The sequence below is a fragment of the Scleropages formosus genome, chromosome 21, assembly GCF_900964775.1.
Source record: "Scleropages formosus chromosome 21, fSclFor1.1, whole genome shotgun sequence".
Taxonomy (NCBI): domain Eukaryota; kingdom Metazoa; phylum Chordata; class Actinopteri; order Osteoglossiformes; family Osteoglossidae; genus Scleropages; species Scleropages formosus.
In genome coordinates, this window is record NC_041826.1 from 21,875,563 (window position 1) to 21,894,798 (window position 19,236).

Consider the following 19,236-nt stretch of genomic DNA (forward strand, 5'->3'; position numbering starts at 1 on the left):
AAAATTTGTATTTTAATCATGTTGACATTTATTTGATGTATTTTTTCCTTGCTGCCTTGGAACACAACACTATTTTAACCGCACTCTGATAGTGATATATTGTGAGTAAAAACGGGTTCCCTGTTGGCCGCAGTTTAGTTCAACTGTCGTTCTTCAGCGATAATTTTATCTATGTTGCATGCACCATTGTAGTGGCTCCCCTCCCTGCGCCTCTTGTGTCTACAAGCCTCAGACGGGCCAAAAACATCAGGCCACATAGACACTCCTTCATGAGCAGCTCAGAACATGGTCAGTTCTCAATGTCCTGGAGCATTCATCTCAACTTAAGTTTCAAAAGCTTTTAAAGTACCATTGACCCTTGAACAACAGGGGGGTTAGGGGCACCGTCCCCCCCGCGCAGTCGAAAATCCACCTATAACTTTCGACTCCCCAAAAACATAACTACTAATAGCCTGCTGTTGACCACAAGCCTTACCGATAACATAAAGAGTCGATTAACACATTATACATTAGTATGTTATATGTATTATATACTGTATTCTTACAAGAAAGTAAGCTAGAGAAACAAAGATGTTACTAAGAAAATAAGAGAAAATACGTTGACTGTACCGTATTCATCGATCCCGTAAGTTTACGTCGTCTGTTTGCAAGATGGATCGTCTGTCTGCCTGTCTGTCGGTACCTACATCGCTATTGTTTTATGATACAAAACACTGTTATACGTATTACATGTATATGTGATTATAGTAAATCATAAAACAGACTAGTATCAACATCTGTTTTTTGCATTCGTGACGTACCTAACTTTTTCTTAATTTTTTCGATATTTCTAGGCTGTGCGGTTCGTCTGCAAGTTTTTTCGAATTGTTGCAAATCTCCAAAAAATTTTCCAATATATTTATTGACAAAAATCCTTGTATAAGTGGACCCGCGCAGTTCAAACCCACGTTGTTTAAGGGTCACCTGTACATGTCACAGGAGCTCCAATTTCACACGGAAAGAGAGCGATGAGATGTCGGGAGTCAAATACAGGGCGTTACATGAAATGGACCCAAGAAAGCAATGAAAACGTTATTGTCTCTCTGGGTAAAACCTCCTTTTACCTCTCTAATTTTCAGCAAACATACACACGCACGCACTCACACATGTTTTGGGAAGGATGTGAAATTCTGGGCCCAGTAGCACAGCAGATGTTGTGCAGGACGGAACGAGTCCCTTCTATTGCTCCCAGACGGTTCCTGGCCTGGTGTTCTGTAGAGCTGTGATCATGCAGAAGTCACAAGCACTTTGCTTGCAGGAACGTCATGTCTCAGAGATAGTTGGACCCTTTTTTACTCACTCCCAAGGGGTATCCAACCCAGATTAGCCAGATTTAAATATCAAACTAGTTGCTCAAAAGTGACCTTCCAGTAGATTAACTTACAGACTGAGCTCTTCAAAAATCCTGCTTTGCAGTAATGCCATCAGCATATAATTTTATCAATATGAAGTACACAACAAACCATTTTCCTTTTGATCTTGCGTTTGCAGAACTGTCTGAAACAATGTCAACAACAGATATTTCAGAGAGAATAATTTGCCCTCTTTCATGTTTACAGAAGAGCTGAATTTTGCTTCTTCCCCAGCAAAATTTTGTCCATATTGCAGTTGGTAATATGGATATTTTAGTAACGGTTTTCAAAATAGCTATGTACGTTGTTATAAACGCATTTCTGTGTTAAACTAATAAGAAGAAATCCCCCAAAAGTTTTTTTTTTTTTTTTTTAACCAGTGAGCTGTAAACCATAAATTACAGTATATTCTCACTGGACTTGTAGGTTTCAAGAAATGTTGCTGATAGCATTTCTGGCAATATAAGGTCATTCTACCGTTGAAAATTGAGCGCTAGGATACACATGTAAAATCATTTCAACGATGTGTAACCACCTATCTTTTATGTTTCATTGTCTGTGTATCGCTGACTAACAGTAGAACATGTTGTGCTCTTGGAATAGCATAAAGTGACAACTGTGAAGTCAGACTTCTTCAGCATGATCTTGATATCCGCCTCACGAATTCTGTGTCACTTGTTATACTTTTCAACCCCGAAGTGTAATTCATATTTTCCTTTTATGTTTGGCCAGTATGCTTTCGTGCGTGATGATTACTAACGCAAATATTTATGCATGTCCGGACATGAATAGCAATGCCTGAGGTCTTTATTTGAAGCCATGTCTTGTAGCAGTGCCGCTCAACTGAAGGCCTTCGAATGACGTATCGAAATGTTGACTCACTTTCTTAAACGCAAAGCAAAAGCGAGTTTTCCTAAGTGGCGCAGGCTTGCAGAGAGACCCCAGGCGAGCGAAAACACACGAGCATGGCCGGCTACAGCTGGCTGCAGTGTTCCAGCACAGCTCTGGATGCGACGTACAGGTGGTCCTCGACTTACGTTCCGGGAAACCCGTCGTAAGCCGAAAATATCGGAAGTCGGAAATGCATTTAATACACCTAATACACACCTCTGCGTGACACACTGGAAGATGCGGATCGCTGCCGCTTCCCAGCTTCGCAAGAGAGTATCGCTCTGCGTATCATTTGCCTGGGAAAAAAATCAAAATTCGAAGTGCGGTTTCTACTGAATGTCTATCGCCAGCTCACCATCGTAAAGTCGAAAAATTGTCAGTCGAACCATCGTAAGTTGAAGGCCACCTGTACTTTCAAGCTTGCGTTCCAACGAAGCTCGACGTATGTTTTTTCAACTCTGCATGGAAGCCACCCCTAACATTCGATTTTAGGCCAGTGTAATGCTTTGTGCAATTTGCACGTTCTCCCAGCTGAGATGTTCTATTATTAAGCTCTATTGGACGTGCTGTATATTTGAAGACTGTGCTAGAATATCTGCAAGAGCCTCACGTGGCAGAGCAGTTGCATGGTGGTCCGCAGGAGCATCAAGTGAGGGCCTGGAACCAGAGAATGCTGCTGACAACATCCCCTGTCCATTGCTTGGGTACATACTTCCACCGGCCCACCTTACCTCCGACTCGTAATAAAAGCTACGGCCTAAGCGTGAACGATGCTTAACGCTTGAGATCATTTCTCTCAGAGCGGGGGAAGGCAAGTAGGGGCAACACCTGCATCTTCAGTGTGTTATGGTCTCAACACCTTCACCCTCAACCTCAAGGTGCCAACACTAGTGTGAAATCCCAAGTTTAATAGTATTCATTTTTAGTCTTGGCTTTTCAACAATAAAGCATATTATTTGAGCTCGAAGAACTGGGATCTAGAAAGGGGCTTGAGTAGGAGGGATTGAGCCTCAAAACGGAAGTACGCAGGTCCATGATCCTGCCATGCAATGGAGATCATCAGGGGCATGAACTTGGGTGAGCTCTCTAAGGCCTGCGCTCTCTCTCTCTCTCTCTCTCTCTCTCTCTCTCTCTCTCTCTCTCTCTCTCTCTCTCTTTGTCTCAGTAGCATCCTTCCAACCCCGGTGACCTGCTACCTTGCCATTAACCTGCTGCTTTTCCTCTCCTTTTATCCAAACCATGACTGTAGCCAAGATGTCCATCTGCAAAAGAATAAGACTGGCATGTTGTTATGGTTGCGGACGCTCTTTGCATCACTGCTCATGCATGTCAGGCAGTGTTCATAGTAACATGGACACCCTTCAGAGAGCCTTCCCACTTTCTCCTGTCTCTGTCAATGATTGCTCCACCACTTTCCGTGCCTGTAAGTCTGAAGCAGCCCACGCTATTCCATGGTTGTGTCCTCTTTATTCGTGACCTTCGCATTGTGCACGTGTCTCTGTGTGCTTGGCCGGTTCGTCCTTTTGGTTTTTTTAATTTATTTATTTATTTATTTTATTTTATTTTTTTTTGTCATTACTATTTTAAAAGTTTGTTTTTCCTATAATTATTATTTTTTGATGTTTGGTGTCAGAAGTTCGGGGAGTGTTTTCACATGGGCTGTTGTTTTGGGTGCCAATTTCGGTTGCTTCCATGGGTTTTTCAATGTGCTGGGATATGCTGTGTTAGTAGAGCACATGCACTGTGCTTTTACTGCTTTCCAGGTGGCGTGTGTGTAAAACGTATGAGGTGTGCATTCCAGTAAAGGTGGACAAATATTGTGTTGAAGCAAAGTGATTTTGCTTAAGTAATTTCAATACGTTTATTGTAATATTGTTAAGCCCTTTGTGAATGTGAGACACTTACTTTCTTCTGTTCTGTTCCCAATACTTCCCAACTACCTAGAAGCTGATCTAAGTAGGAAAATTCTACATTTGGATGGGTTGGAGGTTTTTCAAGGCTTTTTTGAGACCCACTGGGGTGTGCAGACCCCCTCCCCCTCCGCCCTTGGCTGACATCTGTACTGTCTGCTTGCAGTGGGAGGATAGCCTGTGGGATGTGTGTGTAATGCCTGTGGGATGTGTGTGTAACGCATGCTCTGTACATTCTCCTAGTCATCGTCACCCGTCTGTGTTGGTTACTGACGTGAAATTTCTACTTTCATCTTGGGTCAAAAAAAGGGTCTTAGTAAAGATACAGGCAGTCCCCGGGTTACGAACATCCGACTTACATACAACCCGTAGTTACAAACCACCCCCCGTAAACCCTACTATATTAAATATTCGAGTGACACAATGATTCGTAATAACAAACGGCGCTACTTTGTGACGCACATGAAAACATTGTGCATCTACAGCGGTTCATCGGCTCGTGAGCCCAAGGTAGGACAGACTTTCTTCTTTTCAATCGGACCACGTTGTTGTTAACAGTGTCTTGTGTGTTACTGTATTTGGCTTTAATTTTTTAGTTTTTACCCTCATAACCATGGCACCAAAGCATAAATGTGATGCAAATGATGGTGATGCATCAAAGAAAAAGAAAACAATCACGATTGAAACTAAAGTGGAAATAATAAAGCGATCAGCAAAACGTGAAACACCAATATTTTTCCAACATGGGAAAAGCAAATATTAAAGTTTCTTCACACACACACATACATTCTCTCTCCTCCTCCTCCTCCTCCTCCTCTCTCACTCTCTATTATAAACACTGTAGCAATATTTATTATCTATTTCTGTCTCCCTATGTAGTTACATTTATTATTGTTAATATTAATTTATCATTATTATCATTATATCATTACATTGTATTATTATTATTATTATTATTCTTACAGTATTAGGAACGGAACACGTTTGTAATCTAGGGACTGCCTGTATAAATATATTCATTAAACGGGCAGCTCTCATAGTTTGTTCATTTCTGTCACCAGCTCTGAATATGCATGTTCTCCCTGTGTTTGTATGGGTTTCCACCAGCTATTCCAGTTTCCTATCACATATTGACACAGTGTTTTAGTTAGTTTAATGGCTTTAAATTGTCCATAGTGAGTTACTGTGATATTTATGTTTGTTTTTTCTGTGATCACTTTGTTGTGATGTACCATGTCTTACACTCTAAGCTTCTCTTGACTGGATCTAAATCACTGCAGCCTTCACTGGTTACAGTGTTATAAAAAAGGATAGGTCCGGTAGTAAAAGCCTGTGTAAACACACGATATACATTTCTCCCTTTCGCTTTCTATGTGCTGAAAATTTTACCGTGATAAAGGTGGTAAAGGAACCTATCATCGAAGAAGTGCCAAATATCCCAGTCATCTTACAACCAATTTAGTAACACAAACCCAATGACTCTGAGTGCCAGTTTTCTCTCTTAATCTTCATTTATTTAGGGTGTAAGTGGTCAAATGTGCTTTGTTTTGTTTAAATTAGTAATGATGAGAGGGCTGTAAGTAACATTGGAAAAGGAGCTGAAATTAAATGGAAAAGTGGAAGGAAATCTAACAGACTCTGTATAATTTCACATTGTCTCCTCTACAGAAACCAAGATTAAACTTTTTTATGAATGTAGGGACTGAACCTTTAAATGCCATTAAATATACCATTAAACTGATGTGAAATGAATGTGTAGGAGGAAAAGTGAGTGAACTTGTTGATCAGCAGGTCCAGAAAAAGCTGAATATTAAACTCAGATTTCTTCAGACTTCTTTATTTTTACTTTAATTCAAAGTAAAGCCATGTGCTGATCTTTTTTAAAAGTGAAACACTTTTTTTCTGATTTTTGTGGTTAATATTTATTTTTAATCTATTTATGTGTAATGTATTATTGTAATGAATTTATTTATATATTTGTTAAATATTGGTGTTATGTCACAAGGGGAAGATCAGGTGCTTTTCAGAATTCTTCCTGGGTATGTAGTCACTAGGGCTTTTATCTCCAGAATAAAATAAGATTGATTAATTTTGCTTCTCTGAAGGTAAAAAGAAAAACATTACATATAATATTACAGAGATACATCAGATATATAATATACAGATGTAGAGAGAGATTTTCCTGAGAAATGAGATGATCCAGTGGCTTGGAAGTCAGTCACCAGGTGCACATGGAGGACTCTATACCATCAGTACAAGTGAAGACCTTCTTCGGTGCTTTTAATTTAACGGATTTATGTTTTCGATGAAGGTGCCATGTGAAGAATTTTTTTTTTTTCTGTCGACATGAATGTCTTCATCTTTTATGTGGTTCATTCATATTTTGACGCTGTGTGCATGAGATTGGGCATGAGCATGACATTGTGTGCCTTGGTAAGTGTATCTTCGAGTAAGTGTGCCAGTGGCCAGCCAACGCTGCACGCGAGCACAAGCATACTGGATCCACGAGGACTGATGGGCAGAAGAGGGAAGCACAATGTGTCTTTTGTCCATTCAAATGAACCACTTCAGTTGCTCTTTGGCAATGGCAAGAGGCTGTATGTGAGCAGATCAGAACGAAAAAAGATCCACTTCTGCAGTGCTCAGTATGGGACATGATTGGGAGAATATTCACGTTCACAGAACAGACTCCTGTGTGTTTGGTAGATTATTCAGAGTGAGCCTTACAGACCACACCGCAAACTGTCCAGCTGGTCGACACCTCCAGCTGTTTGCGTATACCTTTTCTAACAGGGTACATTTGTAGTTTGAGCTTCTTTTCAGACCAAACAGTTGGTCAACATGGGGCTCCGTCTAGTATTTCGGTGGAGAACTAATACGCAGCTGTGCAGTGTTGATCCTTCGATGTCTTTTGCAGTTGAAGATGAGCACCCGTCAACTTTGTCTCCTAAAAAAAAGCAGCGAAATGGAGGCATGCAAAATTCACCCAACTATTCACCCAAAATAATGCGGTAAGGAGAAATTTCAACTCATCAATTCATAGTAAGGAAGGGCAAGACTGGCATGAAGCAGGGGTGGAGTATGGAGAAGGCAGTGGAGAGCACGATGCACAGCACCCAATCATTGACGCGTACCATCGGTGCACACTGGACGTACTCTTGAACCTGCTGCCGTTCTCACATCGTGTTCTTGTCCTCTTCCTGGGAGCAGACACGACCCACTACTTATTCCGGGGAATGAACAGATTGAGAATATGGATATGAATGTGAAGAAGTACGATTCTACAGGGATGTTTCACTGGTGCCCACCCAAAGACATCGAGAAGGTTATCTTGGTGGGTATGACACCTACAGGTACCTTACACACTGAAATACCAAGTATCATTGCTTACGTTATAATTCATACTATTTATTTACCCCAGACAATAAATAGTGTAAAGCTAATCTGAACACTGGGATGAGAAAATATAGGTAACAATTTCAGGTACCTATTATTATTATTATTATTGGTGCAGTAGATGGAAGTTGTAGTAACCACTTTTAAGCTGGTGGATCTTCCTTTTGAGACAAACATCTACATTTTTTTCCATGTGCCACTTTTACTTGCACTTATTTTGTGGTTCCTCATTCTAGACCCGTAGTGAAGCCTCCATGACTGTCCTAAGTGGACATGTAGTGGTCTGTATATTTGGAGATGTCACGTCTGCTTTGGTGGGGCTGCGGAACTTGGTCATGCCTTTAAGAGCAAGCAACTTCCATTACCATGAGCTGAAGCCAATTGTGTTTGTGGGATCTTTGGAGTACCTGAGGAGAGAGTGGGAAACACTTCACAACTTCCCCAAGGTGTCCATCCTGCCTGTGAGTGCTGAAACGTTCCCTACACTGAAGTGTTACCCAAGTTTCGGTTTCAGTTAAAAATGTTCAGCTTGCCCTACCTAAAAATTTTCAGTGGAAACGTTGGGTTTTTCTATTTTTGGAACAATCAAGAAGCTGTATGAAGCTGAAATCCAAATGAAAACACTGCCAGTATATATTGTCACACTTTGCGTTTCTTTTTTGTCTTTGGAAATAGGGCACGCCACTGAGTCGAGCTGATTTGAGGGCTGTCAACATCAACCTCTGTGACATGTGTGTCATCCTGTCGGCAAATCAGAACAATATTGACGACGCTTCGCTGCAAGACAAAGAGTGCATCTTGGCGTCACTCAATATCAAATCTATGCAATTTGACGACAGCATTGGGGTCTTGCAGGCGAATTCTCAAGGTAGGCGCTGGCTTCTTCACCGGTTCCACTGTGGTCTGTAGTTAAGGTTTGGCAAGTTCTCCCTTTCTCATTCGTCTTACATTAAACTTTTGAATTGAGAAACATTAAAAATAAATCAGTCATCAAGTCTCACATTGACCTGATGACCACAAAACTGTTTCTGTCTGAAGGTTTCACACCTCCTGGAATGGACAGGACATCTCCAGACAACAGTCCAGTGCATGGCTTAGTGCGACAGACTTCTGTCACAACTGGATCAAATATCCCAATAATAACTGAACTGGGTAAGCCCCATCGGTCATAACTGAAGCGCAGAACCTTGTCGAGGTCGGAAATGCAGCATTAGGAAGCTATCTTCTTGCCTTTCTTCACTGATCGTTGAGCAGTTAGAGAAGTTACTTGTTCAATGTCAGGCAGATTTAATTCATGTTACACAGGGAGAGCAGGCAAACTCCACTGATCCAGATTCCCTCTCTATAACCTTGTGTTGGATGTTAAATTGAAATCTCAGCTAATTCACTCGTAACTGCTTCACCGGTGCTTAGGGCCTCTACAGGAAGCTTGAAGTGTTCAGCGGAGCCTTGAGTAACGGCAGATATTTGCTCCCCAGTGAACGACTCCAATGTGCAATTCCTGGATCAGGACGATGACGACGACCCAGACACCGAGTTGTATCTCACACAGCCCTTCGCTTGTGGGACTGCGTTTGCTGTCAGTGTGCTGGATTCCTTAATGAGTGCGGTAAGTGTACAAACTTTCATTCTAATTCTGGAATATATATAATGCATCATGAGAGATTTAGAAATTGAAATACACAGATAGATGCTCCTCAACTAACGATGGGGTTACATTTCGATAAACCCATCGTAAGTAAGTCGAAAAAGAATATAGGACAAAGAATACAAATAATTACAAAGAATACAGTTTTGACTCCAGAGTACTTGCTTTCCTCTTTTATTTCTCATCAGAAGCAGGAGACATTATGTTTAGCAGACATGATGGGATGCGAAAACACAAAATAAAAAGGCGCTTTCAACACAGTATCGGTCGTTTACGCTCGTTGGCGTGATCAATACAGAGACCGCGAGCGTGGCTGAGCGGATGCTGCGGCTCGCTGCCATTGCCCAGCATCAGGAGAAGTGTCGTATCGCATATCGCAAGCGTGGGAACAGATCGAAATTCAAAACTCAAAGTACGTATTCTACCAAATATGTATCGCTACCGTACTATTGTCACTTCAAAAAATCGTAAGTCGGACCGTCGTAAGTAGAGGAGCATCTGTAAAGTTAAAATATGGAACAGCTGGTAGCATAGTGGTTAAGGCTGCTGTCTTTTGACTCAAAAGTCAAAGGTTCAAATCCAAGCTGTAGTACCCTTGAGCTGGGTACTTGCACTAAAATTGTTCCAGTAAAATTACCAAGCTGTATAAATGGGTAAAAGATTGTAAGCTGCTTTGGAGGAAAGCATCGGATAATTGAATCATGAGCATTTTCATAAAACCAGGTGAAATTAGACATTTGTCGAGGTGTGTTTGTACTAATTTGTCATGAACATATTGATCAGGTTCCAGTTCGTCCCATCTTACACCCAGTTCCTTTCAGTTCAGTGCTTGTTTTAATCAAACGGGTTAATTCGGAGGAGGCTGGAGCAAATAATAATAAATAATTAAATAAATGCTTGACTCAATTTTCAGCAGCGTTTTGAAAAGAGGACACATACCCCTGAAACCTGCTATATTATAATCTGATTTATAAATATGTGTATTAGTCTATGGAGAAAACAATTTTCTAATTAAAAAAAAAAGTTTTAAAAATTAATTTTTCCACTTTTTTTGGTTTCATACATTTTATTGTGTAACTTGTTAAAGTACAGGGTGTACAATTTTGGTTTACTACAAAAATTATTTCACTTTCCAGGTGGGAGAAACCTCAGGTGTCCTAATGACTACATTGTGATCTGTAGTTTGCCTTGTCCTTGCATTATATTGATGACAAAATTAAATTTTAATTTAATGATTAGGAAAATACAGTCAAGTGCCTATACAAATAAACGTACAAATATATTTTGTACTCACGTAATAAATAAAAGTAACAGCTGAAAGTGTCAGTAACTGACTTTTAGAGAGCCCAGAAGGACACTAATTAAATGAGATGTAAAATGATGCCGTACCTTTGCAGACGTACTTCAACGATAACATCCTCACGCTGATCCGGACGCTGGTAACAGGTGGGGCGACTCCGGAGCTGGAGGCAATGCTGGCGGAGGAGAACGCCTTGCGGGGAGGATACAGCACCCCACAGACGTTGGCCAACAGGGACCGCTGTCGAGTGGCACAGCTGGCCTTGTACAACGGACCCTTCGCAGACCTGGGGGTTAGTGTGGGCCCGGACGGAACGTAGCGGCTTGCTATACAAATTCTCACCGCTCCTGACCGCTCTTGGAACGACGACATTGTTTAAAGCTCTTTGTGTAAAGATTATATTGAGTGTCTGATAAATGTTTCTTTTGCAGGACGGTGGCTGTTATGGAGACCTGTTTTGTAAAGCTTTGAAAACGTATAACATGCTTTGCTTCGGCATATACCGATTAAGAGATGCCCACCTCAGTGCTCCAAGTCAGTGTACCAAGCGGTGAGTGAAGCCTGGGCTCACTTGGTAGTGGCAATAAGGGAAGCTGGGGAAATATAGGTTGTCCCCGATTTACGATGGTTCCACTTACGATTTTATCGACTTTACGATGGTGAGCTGGCTGTAGACGTTAGAAACCGTACTTCGAATTTTCGATATGCGGTGCGATACTCTGTTGCGATGCTGGGCAGCGGCAGCAATCTGCATCTCCCAGTCTGCCACGCAGAGGTGTCTATTAGGTGTATTAAATGCGTTTTGGGCCTATGATGGGTTTCGTGGAACGTAACCCCATCGTAAGTCGGGGACCACCTATTTATTTTATTTATATACTATATTTACTTCTTTATATGCATACTATATAGTGTATTTATTACTTTATGATAGCTGGTAGCATAGTGGTTGGAGCTGCTGTGTTTGGATCTAAAGGTTGCAGGTTCGACCCCCCCCAGCTGTAGTACCCTTGAGCAAGGTACTTACCTTAAATTGCACCCCTCGCTGACTACAGCCCCGCCCACTAACCACTATAAATACCCAAACTCCTCAATCAACCTAACAGACTACATCAATGATCGGTGAAGACAACATCTAACGGTTTACAATGCAGAACCCTGAGGATGTTTCCAACATAGGAAACGAAACATTGGGATTAGTCTCTATGACAATGCCGTCTACTCCGGAAGATGCTAAATTCCAGTCTAATACTGTATATAGTTTTCTTTGTATTGCATATTATATTTCAACTTCAAGTTTCAAGTTCATTGTCATAGATACAAGTATTTAAATCTTTTTATTATTATTTATATTGTCTGTGTGTATTGTATATTGTGTATATTGTTGCCAGTCTGACCAGTTTCCTGCACTGTCCTGTATTTGCACTTGCTGTACACTATATGTCCTATGTGGCACGAAGGTCCAAAGAGAAACGTAATTTCATTTCCCCACACGTGCAACTCACCTACAGTTGAAATGACAATAAAGTTCACTTTGAGGGTTACAAAACCTTTATCCAACATTAGATTTTGGTCGAAGACCTGAAAACATTCTCTTTTTAGATGTTAGGGTTTTAGATGTCCCAAGTGATGGTGTGTTGCTGAAACCATTTGAATACCAACGTGGTTATTTGATATTTACATTTATTCATATTTACATTCACATTGAAATAAAAATTGTTTTATAATAATAGTTTTCCCATTATATTTTTTCATCTGTACTTGTGTGTGTTCTTTCCCTGTTTAGGTATGTTATTACCAATCCACCATATGAGTTTGAGTTGGTCCCTTCGGATCTGATCTTCTGCTTGATGCAATTTGACCACAACGCTGGCCAGTCACGCACCGTCCTCTCCCATTCCTCCCACTCGTCCCACTCGTCCAGCAAGAAGAGTTCCTCTGTTCATTCGATCCCCACCGCTAACCGGCCTTGCCGCAAGTCACGGGACTCCCGGGAAAAGCAGAAGTACGTCCCTTGAGTTGACTTAAGTTATGCGTCACGTGCCGTTTGATCATCCAAGGTATCTGTGGGATGTGTTTGGTGGAGTAATTGTTACCACGCAACACTGTTTTATGATGCAGTCTGCCAACCCAGTCCCCTCTTGGGCTAAACAGCATCCACCAGAGCTATTTATGAACCATTTCACCCTGAAGGGTTTACATTTTGCTTGAATAACAATTTTACTTCTACCCTGGTAAAAATTACATTTGCCACATAAGATTGTGTATATCATAAGAATTCTGTAATGCATGTAAGACACGGAACACCACAGTGGTTAGCTATTCGTAAAGTATATTTTGCGATAAATCAATGGTAAATTAAATCACACAAGTCAGTTGTACTGATATTGTCTTTCAGGAAACTTCTATGTGTATTATCACTTTAATTTTTATAACCTTTTATAAAGCATGCACTCCAGGCAAAATCATGGAAACACATGAAAAAAAGACTTAAATTTTAAATTAAATCACAATAACAGGGGCAGTTATATCAATTTGCATACACACACTGTCTGAACCGCTTGTCCCATACGGGGTCGCGGGGACCCAGAACCTAACCCGGCAACACAGGGCGGAAGGCTGGAGGGGGAGGGGATACACCCAGGACGGGACGCCAGTCCGTCGCAAGGCACCCCAAGCGGAACTCGAACCCCAGACCCACCGGAGAGCAGGATCCGGTCCAACCCGCTGCGCCCTCACGCCCCCCTCAATTTGCATATTGATGTATAGCTTTTAAAAAATATGTTTTAATTGTATAATGAGGCTACTGTTTGAAAATCAAGGCCAATGCATGTTAAATGACAGTAATAAGCACAAAATCCCTGAGCAGTGGAAGAATGTCATTTCATTTCTCTCCCCCCCCCCCCCCCCCATCTTATGTTTGAGATTAATTCAGTTAATTTCTCACATTGTGAGGGTATTGAGGGAGCCACTGGGTCAGATGACTTTATGGTTCTATAAAAGGCAAGGAATACGAAGGCAGTTTAGGCAAACAGCTGGGTTTAACGCCGTTCCCTCACAAAAATTCCGAAAATGTGCGGAAATTTCAAGGAAATAAAAGTGTCAGGTGTGTGCACACTGATAGAAACACCAGGATGAAGTGAAAAGTAGCCGTCAGAAGAATCTATCTTTAATCCACGTGTTTGTATCTGTGCATATATTGTACAGTCCCTTGGAAAAGTATTCACACCTTCAGCCAATCCTCACATTTTCCCTCAATCACAAATTGTACACCAAAACTTCACACACGCTGAAATATTTTATTTCAAAATACTGAAAGTCAGTATTAATTATTTTAAGGCGACATTACTTTTATGTTTGAAAATATTTTTAAGAAAAGTGAAAAACCAAAATAAGGTGGTGGCATAAGAATTCAATGACAACTCAATTTTATTTCTTTTAAGAACGGTCAGATTGAAAACTGGGGTCGTGTGCGTACTCTAACCGCATTGAAACTTCGCTGTATTAAAACAGCAGTCAGTTTACTGAGTGAAGAGACAAAATAATCAAAAAGTAAGGAGCACATTTTTATGTTCATACTCATGTGTTTGTCATTTTGTGAATGTATGCACTGTGTAACTGCGCACGTCTGCTCGTCTGTTCAAGTTACACTTCAGTTGTTCTGGTTTTCTTTTACATTATGATATACATTTGGTGACAATCTACACTGAGGCTCTTGAGTTCAGGATGAAATTGATATATATGATCCCTACTGTAATACAGCTACCATCCACGCAGTATCCGTGTCTGTTTTCTATTAGGAGGGGACATTTATGCTGGATGTAATGAATGCAATGTAGTGTCCTGTCCTCAGGTCACAACATATTGATCTGGCAGTACATGAGGTCGACAGAAAACATTTTACTGAGCAATCCGAGGAACTGTAGGGTCCCACTGAATCCCCAAACATCATAATTTTAATCATCATTATTATTAGTAGTAGTAACAGTAATAATAATAATGTCTGGGGATTATTATTATCATTATTGTTATTATTATTATTAGTAAGCCATAGTATTGACAGATTGTAACAAAAACTATTATTGAACATTATTGTACTGATATCTTTAACAATACAGAATGATTAGAAAACCATGTAGAACATAAAAATGACCAGTGAACGATTTATAAAACGTTAAAATCTTGACTGATGTTCATTGAAGCCATCAATACTGGATTTTTAAAAAACTGGTATTTGTATTGTTAAGAACTCCCAGTAAATGATCATGCCAGTGATTGTTTGAGACATGTCAGCTGCTTTACATTCTGTACATCTTACTTAGATTACTTTTTTCTCTAAAGTGCAACAAGGACGAATAGAATGGGCCAAGGTATGAATGTTCATGATTATGCATGACGTAGTTGTGGGTTTAATCATTATTTCTCTACTTGCAGTGAAGTGAAGAAACATTTTCACAAATCATTCCTCGATTTGATTTCTTTTCTGGCTGAAAGCAGTTTGGCTGCTGCTTAGCGTCCCCTGACCTTCGTCATGTCCAGAGTCATGTCGGCATTGCATGTAGTTTGTCATCTTTCATTTCCTCTTTGTCTTTCTTTAGTTCTTCTCTACTGCACCCTTTGCATTCTTATTTTTCAGTTTTACATGTAAAAGTATTTTTTTCAAATCTGATCTCTGCTCTGGAGATGGCAGCAGTGGCTGAGTGTGCAGCTGTACATGTCCTTCTGCAGCAGTGTGACAATAAACCTAAAATTTTATTTCCTTTAAGTGTACGTAGTGCGTAATCTACTATTTTTCCATATTCCTTTTATTAATGCATAAACAGTTACTCTGCCTGCCTTTCCAAAGGTGATGTTTTCTTGGACATTTCTTCATCTTATCTCCAGCAGTGTAGGGTTCACACGTTCCTTCTCCATGAGTTTATGCCTTATGCGCGTTTTTCATGGACGTCTCGATGCTTCATCTGCTCCAGCATCCGGAACGTACACTTTGTTCAGTGAAAGCAGAGTGCATCTTCCCCTTTGAATGGCATCTTCAATCCATCTTCATTGAAATGAGTGTTTTCTGAGGTTTGCTCAAACTTAGACTATCATGGTGTGACACTATGCAAGATCACTCAACATGAGCATTCAAATACACATTGTAGTTTCTATGAGATGTACGTCGCTTTGGAGGAAAGTGTCTGCTAAGTGAATAAATGTAAATAACACGGACGCTTTCTCCTTACCATTTAAAATAAAAGCTAGATTCGAAGCGTTATAAACTGCCAAATCACTTTAAGACCCTTTGCCTCGCTCATCAGTGCCCAGATGATGTTTTTTCGAATTGTAAAATTGAATGAAGAGAAAAATGTAGCTGTTTAATTGAAATGAACTGTATGATAGAGTAACGCTTGGTTTTCCACATTTTTCCGCAGAAAAGAAATGGTTTACAGATGAAGAAGAAAACGCCTATCCAAGGAACATTCAAATCAAGCCCATGAACACCATGAACACCATGGCCAATCAAGTCAATCAGTATAAATCCACAAGCAGCCTGATTCCACCAATCAGAGAAGCTGAAGACGAATGCTAAATTCTGGGGTGGACAGCAGTATCGAGGTGATGACTAATCACGCGTCATTCATTCTGTATCCCAGGATTACCAGAAAGACTCTCCAACGTGTACTTTGGTACCACTTCTGTGTTATCAGACAGTGTTTTTTTTCTAAATGTATATAAAGACAATCGTATGATTGTACAGTCCCTTGCACTTTTTAAAGTAGTTTAAGGGATTTGAGTACTTCCTTGAACCCTTTGCAATATAGTCTGGATGCAGCTAGACTCCATGACCTACTTCCTTACTGTGGACCGATGACCGTCACTTTAGAAAGAGGGAATCGGAATGGCGAGACCATGACCATGCTAATTTCACCTCCTTCGTATCTGCTTCTTTAAGCTATTTAAAACATTTCTAGACACCAAAGTTATCGACTTTATAGGTTAATGTATTACTTTCGCTAAATTCAAACTGTGGTTTTTGTTTATCGCGGTTTATTTCGACGTACGGCCGAGATTCCCAGCGCTCCACGGACAGCTTCCGCCGAACAATTCAAGTAAATACATTCCATTTTTAAAATATTCAAGTAATGATTTTTTTTTTTGATATAGAATTCTATGATGAAATGTTTGCAATGAGAAGAAAGACAGTCTGGATTACTGGTGGTGAAGTTTTGTCATTGACTCGCCATGGATGATGACCTGTAAGAATTTGTGACTTGTCATGTGACAAGCGGTGCAGTCAGTTCCCCAAGCATGATTGAGCAGCCTAAATTAAGACATTTTAGTCATTTAGTGTAAGGCATTGAGTTCATAACTGAAGCATGCCACGATGAATGGAAATTAGTGTAGGTTGTCAAATGTTTGCCGAGCATGTGCAGGCAGTACAGAAATGCCACATATTGCGTAAAGTGGGCAAGCAGGAATCCTCCTTTGAGCAAAGTCACTGCATGGCACAGGATTGCGGTGGAGGCAGTAAGAGCTTGGATGTTCTCCACAGCAAATCCTGGGTCACAATCCTCGCAGGCTTCACTTCCTGTAGAGGATGTTAAGAGCTCTATCATAATTGGGGAACTACTGCTGAAAGAAATCGTGAACATTGGCGATCATGTGCTTCTTTCTTATACCACTGTAATGTACCCCTCAAGCTGTTTCATGAGTGCATTGGCCTGTCCAATTGTCCTTTTAAACAAAGAGATAATGCATCGGGGAAGTGTCATCGAGGAGCAGGGCTGCTCGGTCCCGCCTCGGCATCAGTTTGGGTGATTCTCCGGTAGGTGCAAGTGATGAACAAATAATACTAAGAGCTTTATGTGTTCAATGATGTAGTTCATGGTGGATGGGTACAACCCAAGCTATACATGCTGGGAATCATAAGTATGCACAAGATGTACTGTCGTCATTGTCATTTTGCTCGGAGAAGGTCTCTACAAAAGTAGAAAAGGCCTCTAGATACATTAGCACATATGGTTCTCTCCAAACCTGCAATAAAAAACATCAGAACATCATGAAGAATTAGAAAACGGTGAAAAAACCATTTTCGTTTATAGTAAGTACATAACACTTGTGTTGTCGTCATTATTACCAAGATTTCTTCAACAATTCTCAGCATTTTCATCAGTATTTGCCATATTACAGCAACAATACATATATGCATTATTGTGAAGTGTATAATGAAATATGATGATTACATTTCATAGCTAGTAGATTTTTGATATATGTGAACATAATGTATATACTATCAGCATATTAATGTTGATAAAATATCCCTAGCCTCAACAGAAGACCAGAAATTATATATATATATATAATAAAAATAGATATTAAATAAAATATATAATTTGCCTTAATGTTAGTCTTTAAAAACTTTATTTTAACCTCAGATGATTTTTCTGCAAATCAGATCAGGGACAACATTGCATCCATTCGCATTCAGGAGCGTTCCGATGAGAGGCGTTCAAAGTGGGTCAAGTAGGGTTGTTTCAAGAACACCTTCCTTGCCAATGAACACGCCGTTCTGGAGAAAGATGACCTGCTGCTCGTAATAAACAAATTCAGGGTTAATGCTACGTTCACCATGAGCACAGTGATATTCATGCATTGTTTGGTTATTGTGTTTTAGTGGACTGTGGTATGTAGTGTGCTTGAAAAGTAGAATTTTACTTGTGAAGGGCGATGCAATGGTACAGATAAATTATATTTCAGCTGCATAAGACTGAGGTATTGGAGTGTGTGATGTGTGCTGAGAGATAACGACGATCTCGGGCGGGAGCTCGGTACGTAACGTAATTTAACGCAATCGTGTTCTAGCATAGAGAACATCCAAGCCCACATTGCCTCTATGGTAGAGCAACACTTGGCAGTGCATGGCACAAAGGAGGATTCCTAAGACCCACTAATGCGAAAAGTGGCATAGAGAGGTCTTCACGTACACTCGAAGGCGTTCTCAAAAATCGTAAATGAACTAATGTGTGAAGTCGTTCATAAATCCATCGAGATTAAACTCTAGGAACAATGTATGCTGTCAGGCCTCTCTCTGGAGCTCTTTCAGTGTATATACGTTTTGTTTTTCATATTCAACCAACGGGAATAATTCCATGCAAACGTAGACATCCTGAACGTCATGTATTACTGTTGTATGCTGCATACTTAATGTACATTTGCTATAAAGGTTATACCAAGTATAATAATAATTACTGGGTTCTTAATGACTTGAAATATCACAGATAAAAGTTGGCAGACATCTATGTCTTAAGTGTTAAAAAATACATTTAAGTATTTATTTTGTTACAGTTATGTCAGTTCAGGATAAATTTAGGTCATAATTTACAAACATGCTGATGACTGGAATACTCATTACAGGAAAAGTAGTTTGAAAGAACAGTGGGATATATTTTGGTAAGGTATTAGTAAAGGGTTAGTGGCGCTGATCCACTTAACTCCTCTAGAACACATGCAAATAAACGGCCTTGTACACATTGTTTGTACATAAATTGTACATGGTTTCATTTTGTATTTTCTGAAATTAAAATTGATGTATTTGTGCTCTAAAATGTGATTTGTCTTCTGTTATGGTACTTTTTCAAGAACTATTTTCTTGGGTCAAAGGTTGAGGTAGGAACATTTCTCTATACAGCAGATGGTGTCGCATGTCATACTGTCATTCCT

The 19,236-nt window shown here is 40.2% G+C and overlaps 1 protein-coding gene across 9 annotated transcripts in view; it reads left to right on the top strand.

Moving 5' to 3' along the window:
* Positions 1 to 19,108, top strand: part of kcnma1a (potassium large conductance calcium-activated channel, subfamily M, alpha member 1a) — a 66,431-nt gene extending 47,323 nt beyond the window's left edge. For 2 of the 9 annotated variants that reach the window (XM_018729977.2, XM_018729980.2), the window contains 12 exons: positions 93 to 101; positions 7,110 to 7,203; positions 7,403 to 7,526; positions 7,825 to 8,049; positions 8,264 to 8,456; positions 8,627 to 8,740; positions 9,067 to 9,197; positions 10,634 to 10,828; positions 10,968 to 11,086; positions 12,320 to 12,538; positions 14,875 to 14,903; positions 15,948 to 19,108. In XM_018729977.2, the coding sequence (XP_018585493.1) occupies positions 93 to 101; positions 7,110 to 7,203; positions 7,403 to 7,526; positions 7,825 to 8,049; positions 8,264 to 8,456; positions 8,627 to 8,740; positions 9,067 to 9,197; positions 10,634 to 10,828; positions 10,968 to 11,086; positions 12,320 to 12,538; positions 14,875 to 14,903; positions 15,948 to 16,105 (1,610 nt within the window). In that variant the 3' untranslated portion in view covers positions 16,106 to 19,108. Of the gene's footprint in view, positions 1 to 92; positions 102 to 3,531; positions 3,706 to 7,109; positions 7,204 to 7,402; positions 7,527 to 7,824; positions 8,050 to 8,263; positions 8,457 to 8,626; positions 8,741 to 9,066; positions 9,198 to 10,633; positions 10,829 to 10,967; positions 11,087 to 12,319; positions 12,539 to 14,874; positions 14,904 to 15,947 lie in introns of all 9 variants that reach the window. The other 7 variants (XM_018729979.2, XM_018729981.2, XM_018729982.2 and 4 more) reach the window with 5 other exon arrangements.
* The last annotated feature ends 128 nt before the right edge of the window (positions 19,109 to 19,236 follow it).